This window comes from Eschrichtius robustus, chromosome 3 (genome assembly GCF_028021215.1).
Source record: "Eschrichtius robustus isolate mEscRob2 chromosome 3, mEscRob2.pri, whole genome shotgun sequence".
In the NCBI taxonomy this organism is placed as follows: Eukaryota; Metazoa; Chordata; class Mammalia; order Artiodactyla; family Eschrichtiidae; genus Eschrichtius; species Eschrichtius robustus.
In genome coordinates this window covers 25,052,632-25,065,079 of record NC_090826.1, presented here as the reverse complement: position 1 = coordinate 25,065,079, position 12,448 = coordinate 25,052,632, and the positions used below count along the sequence as shown (strand labels likewise).

General features: G+C 39.7%; 1 protein-coding gene across 1 annotated transcript in view; it reads right to left on the bottom strand.

Annotated features, from left to right (window-relative positions):
• Positions 1-12,448, bottom strand: part of ZCCHC17 (zinc finger CCHC-type containing 17) — a 54,468-nt gene that overhangs the window by 14,650 nt on the left and 27,370 nt on the right. The window contains exons 4-7 of the mRNA XM_068539357.1: positions 12,295-12,395; positions 10,760-10,851; positions 4,205-4,305; positions 2,264-2,409 (exon numbers count right to left, since the gene is read on the bottom strand). Coding sequence (XP_068395458.1) covers positions 2,264-2,409; positions 4,205-4,305; positions 10,760-10,851; positions 12,295-12,395 — 440 coding nt within the window. The remainder of the gene's footprint in view (positions 1-2,263; positions 2,410-4,204; positions 4,306-10,759; positions 10,852-12,294; positions 12,396-12,448) is intronic.

Below are 12,448 nucleotides of genomic sequence, written 5' to 3'. Positions count from 1 at the left end.
TATTAGCATATAAATGGTATTCAAAACCACTGGACAGGATGAGATCACTTAGGGAGAAGGTAGTTAGAGAAGAGAAGGGAGTAATAAATACAGCCACAGCCTCTAGCAGTCCATTCAGAATTAAAGCAGAGGGCAAAAAATCATATTAATGAAGAGAATCGAGCAGTGAGATAAAGAAGGTGCTTTTTCAAAAAAATCAGATGCCCAGACCCAGGCCCTGTGAACTTGGTACTCAAGAGGTAGAAGGCAAATATGTAGTTTTAAAATCTCCCTAGGCTAGTTCAATAGTCTGAATATAAGTGAGAGAGGGAAGCAGGTGAAATGCACAGTAGTAGTGGGAGTGGGAGGAAGGAACAGAATTGGGATATTATAAGGTACCATGGACAGGACTTGGTGACTGACTAGGCATGGGATAGTAAGGAGAAGAAAATTAATTACATATTGTTTCTTTCTTGGGAGACTGGGAGGTCACTGCTGTCATTAAAACTAGTAATACAAGGTAGAAGGATAGAAACAAGGGTTTTGGTTGTTCAAGGAGCACAATGATCCTACTTTGTCAGTTAAGGAACTGAAGTTAGAGAGCCCAAAGTTATATAGCTGGTAAGTAGCACAGAAGGGCCTCAACCTATGTCTGATTGACTCCAAGCCAAAGTCTGAAGTACCAGTGGGATATTACTTAGTGATGTGAAAGTGGTCAGGGCAGCTGAAGTCTTAGGAGCGATGTGATCACCCAGGGAAAGAATATACAGATCGATATATTATTATCCATATACTTGGGGTAATTCTTAATAATGGTACAATGGGCCTTCCTCCTCATCTAAAATGAAGATAATACTGAATTTGTAGATAATGCCCACTGAGGGCAAGGACCTTATCACAGTTTTTATATTCCTAGGTTTGCAATGCCTGGAATAAAATGACCACTCAATAAAAGTTTGCCAAAACTTTGAAAAAACAAAACAAAACCAAAAAAACCCCAAAAGTTAATAACCAGCCACAATTAGAAAACCGCTACACTAGGGACTTCCCCAGCGGTCCAGTGGTTAAGACTCTGCCTTCCAATGCAGGGTGCGCAGGTTCGATCCCTGGTCGGGGAACTAAGGTTCCACATGCTGTGGTGTGTGGCCAAAAAAAAAAAAAGAAAAACACTACACTACATGAGAACAACTATTTCTGACCAAACTATAGCATAGTTTTTTTTCATTTCCTCTCTATGTTGTATGCTACAAATGCACTGTTTTTTTCCTGCACCACAATAATGTCTGTTTTATGAATTGTTTTGCTAGAAGTAGTAGATGGAAGATACAACTCAGTGAGACAGGCACTCTTATCCTCTGCTGGGTGTAAAATAAGTACTTTCTGGAAAGACAATTTGATAAGATGTATCAAGAGTCTTAAAGCCCCTAACTCAGTAATCTTACTTAGGAATTTATCCAAAGAAAGCAATAAGAGATGGCCAAAGATTTAGGTTGGAAGTAATCAAAAATATCCCACAATAGAAAAATTATTAAATAAACCATCATATAACCATAGGGTAGAATATCATATGGTGCTCTTAAATCAAGTTTTTGAAGAACACTTAAGGATACTAGAAAATGCTTTTGATAAATATAAATTTATATATTTTATTTATTTTATTCTTTTGGCTGCGTTGGGTCTTCGTTGCTGCACACAGGTTTTCTCCAGTTGCGGTGAGTGGGGGCTACTCTTCGTTGCGGTGCGCGGGCTTCTCATTGCAGTGGCTTCTCTTGTTGCGGAGCACAGGCTCTAGGTGCACAGGCTTCAGTAGTTGCGGCACGCGGGCTCAGTAGTTGTGGCGCACAGGCTTAGTTGCTCCGCGGCATGTGGGATCTTCCCAGGCCAGGGCTCAAACCCGTGTCCCCTGCATTGGCAGGCGGATTCTTAACCACTGCGCTACCAGGGAAGCCCCGCTTTTGATAAATATAATGAAAAAAGTAGGATATAAACTATACCTAGTATGACCATGATTGTGTGTTTATATGTAAACATATACATATATGAAAATTATATATACACTTCCCTAGAAAATTATGTATATATTTATATTATATGTATGTATATATTTACCTAGAAAAAATATTAGAATATACCAAAACTACTATAAGAGTCTTGCTGGGTGGAAAGATTACAAGAGATCCTAATGTTCTTTATGTTTTTCAGTATTTCTAAAATTTCTGCAGAAAGTATATTTTTATTTTAAAACTCAAAAAAATATGATAAATAAGATAAAGACAGCACTCACCTTCTTTCTTTTTCTAGAAGAATTTCTCGTGGGGTCAGGCTTTTCAAACTCTGCTGACTTTGCCTCTTCCTTCTCCTCTTCCTCATCAGGTATCAGAGAGTACTTGGTCCCACCTGGTTGCATGAAACAATCCTTTGCAAAGTGGCCTGCAGAAGAGAAGTAGGAAAGGTAGGGAGGCAAGAGGCAGTCTCTCACCTTAGCAGCTGGATCTTCCCTAGAAGTTCCTGAAGGGCTGGCTCGTTCAGGAGGTACTAATGAGTTCATTCAGAGCAGCTGTTGCCTTCAGAGCAGATTTTGTCACCTCAAGATGGCACTGCTCACTTAACCAGAGCCAGACAAGCATCTGGTCCTAGAGCTGTGGGAAACACTGGCACCGCTTTGGAATGGCATAGGACATGAGGATACAGGCTTGTGCTGCCTTCCATTAGCAACTGGGCTCAGGAATTTTTAAAGGTCTATTTGGAACTATTCCTGACAATGAAAGGCTGCTCCAGAGAGCAGAATACTTAGCAGAGGGAGCCGACTGGCAGGCCAAGCCCTAAAGGAAGACAGCTCTTAGGCAGCAAGAAGGAAGGCAGCACTCAGATTCAAGCTAACACACAGAAAGAGAGCAGTCACCTAGGGGCACTCAACATTCACAGACTGTCAGGTCTGGCAAGGGCCTGAGAGATCATCAAATCCAACACTGCATTTGCAGAGGACATGAAGGTCCAGAGTAGAGAAGTACCTCAAGGTCACACAGACAGCAGTAGAGCTAAAACTTACCCCAGGTCTCATACCTCCCTGCCCTGTGCTCTTTCTGCTGCACCAAAACCAACCACCTTTGGCCTGCCTGGGCCAAATTCCATCTCTCATTATTCTTCTCTGCCTCATGTAACACCTGGTGGACACAAGTTGAAGGTAAGAGAACCCTACCTTCCCTGAGCCTACACCGCTATTAAGGGGACATTTAACAGATGCTACACGGCTGGTTTTGTCTGAGCTTTTTGTAGACCCTCTCTCAGGGGCACAAAGAATTTGATGAAGTCATCAAAAAGCTATGTGTAAACTACTTTGCAACTCGGAGTCCAGAAGCGGGATGGAGCCTGGAAGGAGAATACAGCATAGAGTTTTCCAAATATCTATGCTGGAAATGGTCCCACAATACTCATGAGGAAGTATTCTCTCTATTTTATTTTTCCCTTCCTCCCTCTACATTAATGATAAATCGGGGCTTAAACCCCACAACCTCAACCAGGGCACAAATCTGCTACCACTCATTGTAGAAAAATCAAGAGAGCTGGGTAGGTGAAAGGCTAGGGAGAAGGGGTGACAAATTGAGGTCACTCTGAAAATGAGAAGCTGGCAATACCTCTCATTATAGCTCCAACAAGGGAAGTCAGGCCGAAAGAGCTCTTTAATATTTGAGTAGGACTGCAGGAAACTTGAAGAAACAAAGCTAAAAGGAAGTGACTAGCCTGTATTCTTTATTACTAAAAAGATACTGTATTCAGAACTCTGAAGTTATAGAGATAAAGGTAATAAGCAAGAAAGAGCTTGACTTGGATCCTTAAGGAATATATTTCCAAGTCACTTAATTTTTGCAGCAGAACAATAATCATCCTTAGAGATAAAAATTTAGAGTGTTAATCATAATCCAACACTCTTACCCCTCCTGGCATAGTACATGGGGACCTTGCCCAGGGAGGACATCACCCGTAGAGAGAGGGGAGTAGTGCTGGTGGTGTAGTATCTGGCAGGGCCAGCATTCAGAAAAGGAAACAGAAAAAGCAACAAGCCATGAACTCTGATGTGAGTCTAGTAGGAAGAGCAGATGAGCAGGTGAGGCCAGCATTTGGCTAAAAACCACAGTGAGCTAACTCACACCAGGGGGCCTCCCTCATCCCGTAAAGGGTCATCCACAAAGAGAGAAAAACTGAAATGGTAGAGACTTCGCCTTACCTTTACAGCCACACTTCTTGCAGGTAGTGTTCAGGACAGCCTCGAGGGTGATCTTCTGCCCAGTGTAATCCTGGAAGGACCGCCTCCGCCTCTCTTCTTGCCTGTAATGAAATGATACTGACTGTTGGCCCTCTTAAGAGATGTGGCCAGAGATACTACAAGTTAATACTCTATGTTGTTTTTCTGTTTTGTTTTGTCAGGAAGAAGGGAGAAAGGAAAAGCACTGGGCATAAGAAAACAGGCAGTGAAAGAAACGACATGAAATGACAATTTTTTTCATTCAGGACAAGGCTCTGAATTAATCATTATGAATGAGACTAGATTTTATCTCACTGACGCACAGGGGATGAAGATATAATTACTCACCTTGCTAAGCCCCCTGCAACCCTTACAAGGTCACTCCTGGGTTTAAAAGACCTTCAAAAACTTCTTAGAAAATCAAGTCTAAGCTCCTTGGTATTCCAGGCCTTTCACAGTCTGTCTCTAACTTACTTTCCCAGCCTCATCTTGCACAATATGCTCAAGGCAAACCAGACTATTTTACCTTCCCCAGATGGTTCACTGCTTTTGCTCAGGCAGCTGCCTCTTTCTGAAATGTTCTGCTTCCCCTCTTTACTCCCACTTCACCACCTAACTACACCCAAACATTTCAAGGCTCAGCTCAGTTACTGCCCCTCCTTCTAACCAGTTATCTTCCCTGAGCCCCTCAGCCAGAATTAATCTCTTTGTTCACATTCCCATAACACTTTTTAAAAATTTTAAACATTTGACCAAAGTATAAAATACATACAGAAAAGTGTTCACAAGTATACAGCTTCACTGATTTTTACAATTTGAAATATCCCAGTAACCAGTACTCAGATAAAGAAGCAGAATATCACCAGCACCTCCGAAGCCCCTCTAGTCACTGTGCTTCCCCCAAGGGTAACTACTATTCTAGTTTTTAACAGCATAGAGTAGTTTTACCTATTTTTGTAAATTATATCAACAGAATCAGAGAATGGGCCCTTCTGTGTCTGGCTCCTTTCGCTACTTTGTGAGATCCATCCAACTGCTGTAACTAGTTGTGGATCAATTATTCTCATTGCTGCAAAGTATTTTGCTGTTGATGGATATGACTAATTTCTATTATGAAAGTGCTTCTGTGAACTTTCTAGCACACGTCTTTTGGTGAACATATATATGTACATGCATTCCTTTGGGAAATGCCTAGTTCCACATAGGAGGGGAACTACTGGGTTGTAGGGCATCTGCCTTAGTAGACACTGCCAGACAGTGTGTTTACCAATTACACTCCTACCAGAAGAGCCAAAGTACCCTAGTTGTCATAGCTCTTATTTTTCACCTTTACTATAACACACAGTACCTGCAGAGTACTCTTAGAAAATGTTTAATTGAAGAGTATCACTCCTGATCATTCTTTCTTTCAAACTCTAACTGTATCCTATACACATGTCAAGCCTAGCACATATCACACCACAGAGTTATGTTTCTTCTCTAGATCATGGGCCCGTTGAAAAAATATCTTACTTGTGTTTATTTCCCTGGCACCTCAGCCCAAGGCTTGGCAAGCAACAGCATCAATAAATGCTTGTTGGGGTTTCCCTGGTGGCACAGGGGTTAAGAATCTGCCTGCCAATTCTGGGGACACGGGTTCGATCCCTGGTCCGGGAAGATCCCACATGCCGCAGAGCAGCTAAGCCCGAGCACCACAACTACTGAGCCTGTGCTCTAGAGCCCGTGAGCCACAACTACTGAAGCCCTCGTGCCTAGAGCCCATGCTCCGCAACAAGAGAAGCCATGACAATGAGAAGCCCACGCACCGCGACGAAGAGTATTCCCCGCTCGCCGCAAATAGAGAAAGCCCACGTGCAGCAACAAAGACCCAACGTAGCCAAAAATAAATAAATAAATATATTTTTAAAAATTAAAAAAAAAAACCTTGTTGAAATTTCTTTGTTCTTCATCCAAAATATTTTTCTTTACCTGAACATCTTTAACTTTGACCTCTGACTTCACCTAAGATTTTCCAACCAGGTCTCTGTAGAGTCCAGCAAAAACAGAGAAATATTCTGCCAAAAGAGCCACATTACCCAGAGAAATGCAGGATAACAATATCAAAGCAAAACAGAGCTACTCACTTCACAAATTTCAGCCAACAGTTTCATGGGATATGTGGGATCAAGAGAGAAAACAGAGAGGATAAAGATACTCCATATTCTGTCCCATTCATTCTTTAAAGTTCAGCTCAAATATCATATCTTCTATAAACTCTACCACAGGCAGAGTTAAATACTCACTTTATTTTACTGGTTTGTTTACATTTTGCCTCACCCTCTGTACCACAACCAGGACTTGAATAGTAAAGTCTATATCATGTTCTTCTCTATATCTGAGCAGAGAGCACACCATCTAGCATACATACTGGTGTCCAAAAGAATGCAAAGATGGACAGTTCTATAAATTTATGTCTGTACTGCTGACTATTTATGTCTTTGGTTAATGAGCACTTCAAATGTGGTTAGTGATTGAGGAATTGGATACCAAATTTTATTTACTTTTAATTACTTTACATTTAAATAGCCTATGTGACTAGTGGCTTCCCAGTTGGGACAGACCAGAAAAGCATGTGGTTTAAGTTCTGAAAATGTCTGTTCAAATCCCTAGCTTTTGCCCTAGAAGAATCTTAGTCAAATGACAGGAAGTCTACTGTCTGGTATGGGTCATGCGAGAGGGTCAGTTCAAATGGTGAAGCTTGAATAACAAAAACCAAGGCGAGGAGAGTGGAGAAGTAAATGTGAGTGAGTTACTTATCAACAGGCATAAAGTTTTAGTTAAGGAAGATGAGTGAGTTCTGGAGATCTAATGTACAACATTGTATGTATAGTCAACAATACTATTATACACTTAAATATTTCTTAAGAGGGTAGATCTCATGTTAAATGTTCTCACCACAATAAAAGAAAATTAAACAAACAAACAAACAAACAGAAAACCCCACCAAGGCAGGATCTTGGGGACATAACTTGAACAGTCACGAAAACTCCATTGCTTTCGGATGTCCTTATTTGTGGAGCTGAGTTTCAAGTGACTATAAGTTGCAGCTTAATCAAACCCTCATTATAATCAATTCCAATACACTGCAGATTCAAACATACTATAAGCCGAATCATACCTCCCACCTAACGCCCAATTCAACAAATGTGTCACTCACCACCTGTCTCCCTTTCTGTCCTTATTGCCATCATGCTAGTTTAGGCTTCATTGCATTTCACCTAAACAGTAATAATTCATTTACTGGTCTCCCTGCCTCTAATCCATCCAGCACACATAGTTGCATTAATCTTTCTTTTTTTTTTTTAAACTTAATAAGTGGCAAGCACCAGTGCTAGTACAATGATATGAGTAAGTACATTAAAATGATAGGACATGGTAGATAGTCTACCAGTGGAAAGAGATATATAAATGGATAATTACAGTGTGGCGATACATAAATGCTCTTTCTAAAGACTATACTATGCCGGCTAAACCTAACTGGAAACTGCATTTAACCCCTTCCCTTTCCACTTGCAGATTCACTTATTAGATGACCTTGTTAATACTTTGGGGCCTGCGGGAATGAAATACAAGACAGCTAGATTTTGATGAAAAATGAAAGGTAGTTGACAAACTGTCTGGAGACAGCATGAAGATACTGAGCCTAACAGGTTGAGGCCAGAGAATGGGGTACCTGGAGAGAATAATCTGCTCAGGAGTCTCTCCCACTCAAAGGCTTTAAAAAACATTCATATTCTTTGACTGCTATTCAAAGCTGTTCACAACCTGACCCCAACGTATCTTTCAAGCCCTACATCCTAGTACCTGACCATACCCTCTTCTTTCCTTAAACAAGACTCCTGAATTGCCATGTGCTTTCCTGCTTCATGCCTTTCCTCAAACTATTTCTTCTGCCTGGAATACTATTCTTTCCCCTGCTGCCTGACAAAATCTTATCCATTCTTCAAGACCTAGCTCAACTGTCACCTCTTCTCTGACCATCAGGGGCCTGATATCAACTCTTCCTCTTCAAGGTAACTCCTAGAATCCTTCCTTTAAAACACTCTTTTAACATTTATTACATGTTGCCTTAAAATTAAAGTTATTTGCATAATTATCTCATTACACTAGGCAGTAAGGTCCTTAGGCAGAAATCTTGGTATTGCCATTATACCTCAAATAGAATATGAGCCCAGTAAATATTTGTTGAATAATGAGTAAATGGATGCACTAACTAAATGACTACTGTACATTAGGCACTATGGGAGATAAGCTGTGGCCTCTGCCTTATGGGTTTTATATATTCTTTCAAAAGAAAGGGTATGATAATCTCAGATATTAGAGGAAAAACAAAGAAACATTTTAAAACAATAACTACAAGTAGCTGCTATTTGTTAAGTTTCTACTATAGATTAGACAATTAGGCTCTTTATAAACAAGATTTTATTTAAATCATACCACCATTTCTAAGATGTAGGTGTCATTACCTCCATTTTGAAGAAGCTGAGATTCAAAGAGGCTAGCTCATCTGCTCAGGGTGGTATACTAGCTTGTGGCAGGACTAGGACTCTTTCTGATTCAAGTCTAACTCTAAAACCTGTCATCATTCCACTATGCCATGCTTCTTTCCTAGATGCAGTCTAGAAATAGTTTACAACAAAAGTTACTGTTTGGTCACTTAGTCATTACTAGAAGTAGTCCATACATAAAGACACATTCATCATAAAGGCAGGGGGTCCTTTCCCTTCCCCTCCCTTGTTGTGAGAAAGAGAAGTAGCTCTTTTATCTTACTTGTTTTATATTTCATCCTTATAAGGGTGGCTTTGGGAAATTTCACTGCTTTTAATGAGTCTGTATAGACAGGATTCTTTGGAGCAGAAGTAATTTATTACAATGCAATCAGTAAATGCCAGACTTAAATAACATTTCTGAGCTCAGAGTTATAAAAGATTTCTAATGTAAATAGAAAGTGTTATATAACCACAGGCAAGTTATCACCAAGCATCAAGCTAAAACTAGGAAAATAAAGTAAAATGGAGATAACACCCACTTTGCAGGTTGTTATGAGAATTAGATGCATTGATGTACACAAACCACCTGGCATAATGCCTGGCACATAGTATGTATTCAATAAACATCATTTCCCTTCCTTTTAGGTAAATTTCCTTCATATCCAAAATGATTTTGCTCAGAACTATAAACCTAAGGGTTTCCAAACATTGTGCCACCAAGATCCCACTCAAACAACATTTATTATTTTTTTCTTGTTTTTAAAAAAATAATCAATAACATGATGGCCACTAAGAGCACCCAATTAGCATGAGATAAAGAATGTGATATTTTATCATCAGAAGCAGTGAAATAATGTCATGGTTAACCTGAGGATAAATGTATGATTTTTTAGTTGGCTTTCTGAAATACTTGAAACAGTTCATAAACCCCCAAGACTTCTTCAAGGGATGTTAGCGACCTAGGAACCCCTGGTTAGAAACCACTGGCATATACAGGTATACCCTCGTTTTATTGAGCTTCACAGATATTGTGTTTTCTACAATTTGAAGGTCTGTGGCAACTCTGAGTTGAGCAAGTCTACTGGCACTATTTTTCCAACAGTATTTGCTCACTTTATGTCTCTGTATCAAATTTGGTAATTTTGCAATATTTCACGCTTTTTCATTATTATTATTATTATATTTGTTATGGTGATCTCTGATCAGTGATCTCTGATGTTACTATTGTCATTGTTTCAGCATTTTTTTAAGCAATAAAGTATTTTTCAATTAAGGTACATACACTGTTTTTTAGACATTATGCTACTGCACACTTAATAGACTACAATATAGTGTAAACATTACTTTTATATGCACTGGGAAACCAAAAAATTCATGTGATTCACTTTATTAAGATATTTGCTTTATTGTGGTGGTCCAGAACCGAACCCACAGTATCTCCAAAGTATGCCTGTATTCAAGAAAGATTTTGAGACAGCAAATTCCCTGTATCACCAGACAGTATCCTACAGAGAAAATTTTCCATTCATAAATGAAAGGTCAGAAGAGCCAGTGAAAGTAAGGTGTTATGTTCAGAACACAGCATATCCCAAGACGCAGGAGTCTAAAACCCCATTGGAGTTATTCCTCCTACATGGTCTCTGCCTTTTTTCAGTCCCAGAGCTAGGAGAAAGGCAAATAACAAATATCTCATGATGAATGCTTGTTGGCTAACTGGTTAAAGGGCAGAAGCAGAAAAAGAATAAGGGGAAGGAAATGAAACCATTGACATTGAACCATTGCACTTCTATGCTAGGAGGTGCATGTTAGCATTTCATCTTAGAACTCTATGCAGTAATGTGTTATCTATAACACTTTATACCTCTAAAAACCAAAGCTCACGAAGGTCACATAACTCATCAATTTCATAGTCTACAAATAGTAGAGTTCCCACGTGGGCCTGATTCACTACAGCATTCTGCGGTTTGAGAAGTAGAAGGATTTTAGCCTTTCCAAACATTTTACCTACTCAATGATAACGTTGTTGGGGTCAAGGTCCTTCCCAGTCCCTTGGTTGACAACTTTCATGGAGAGGGATACTTTTATCCTATCATTTTTCATCTGAAAAAAACAAAAGCAAAGTCAGCAAAAGCTCAAAGTACATCATTTAGACTGCTGGTCTAAAATTATCTAAGAATTGAAGTTTTTATCATGTAACAAACACTGAGTTCCTCTTATGGCCAAGGTCTTGTGCTAGGAACACTGTGGGTACTAATAAGCATAACAGGCAGATCTTATGGCAAAAGCATTTTAGGAAATGGTTTTCTTATCATTCTTGACCCTCCTGGGGGGAAAGACAAAAATGGTTGCTCAGAAATCTGGGGCCTGTGGAAGTAACCAAGCAGAAAATAAAAGCTGTTTCTTTTAGATAGTTCAGCCTAATAATCTGTTCAGAGATCCATGAGCACAGAATAGGTTTCAGAACATTCCGGTGGACTAGATCTCTTTTTGGACTTCATCTAAAAGCTTCTTAAACATGAAAACAATTAAGACCATCTTCAAATGTGAAGACAGTTGTTAGCCACATTGGTCTTCTTTTGCTTCCTCCAGCACTTGAAGGCCCTCTTCACTTTGGGGTCTTTGTATCAGCTATTCTCTTTGCCTGGAATATTCTTTTCCTAACATTTCACATGACTAGTTCCTTTTCCTTTGGGTCTCAGCTCATATACCACCCCCGCAGAAAGCCCGTTCCTGACCACTTTACCTAAATCTACCTCCACATTGTTTGAACCTATTATAGCACTTACTATAACTTGTAATTATTTTTAATTATTTTAGCTTGCTTACTTTTTATTTGTCTCCTCCAGTTATAATCTATATAAGTTCCATAACCACTGGAGTCATTTACATCTGATTCTTATATCCCTCAGACCTAGTACATAATAAGCACTCAAATACTGTTGAATAATGTCTCTTTCAGGCCTGTCTCCCCTGCCATTCTCTGGTAAAAGAGCAGGTCTCAGTGTATCTGCACATCTCTCCTGTGGTCTGTCCACACCCACAGACCCTCAATTGAGTTGCTGTTAACAGGATCCTCCAGTGCTTTCTCATTTGCCTCACATTGCATGGTGCCAGGTATGAGGAAAAAATGACTGTAAACTCTATGCCCCTTTTTGCTTTGGTCCAAATTGAAGTGCATCTGCAAGATTTCTACTAAAAGATAGTCTCACAGATTAAGTTTTCTTCTCTCTTTTTGGTTCTTTACTTTTTTGGTATTTTCTCCACACCCACCATGTGGGTGAGCTTCAGGGAAGGAAGTTTTATAAACATGTACTTTTTGCACCACCCTTATTACATGCAGTTCACACCATTCCTTCTGAGTCTGCATGACAGACAGCCCAAAGGTTTAAATTCAAGTCAGATTATAGTGGCAGGATTCAAAAATAAGATTATCAGCCACGGTTAACAATACATACACACTCATGAAATATCATCATGAAATACTAAGAAAATCCCAGCTTTTCCTAATCCTTTCTAATGAGTTAAAGTTGCACAGAACTTTACCTCTCGTCCAATAAGCTTCACCCACACTTTGTCTCCGACATCTACTATCTCAGAGGGCTTATCCACGCGACAGGATGACATGTGAGTTCGATGGACCAGACCTGAGCGCAAGAAGAAGAAATAAAATAAGGCACAGGGCATGTCTGGTATTCAT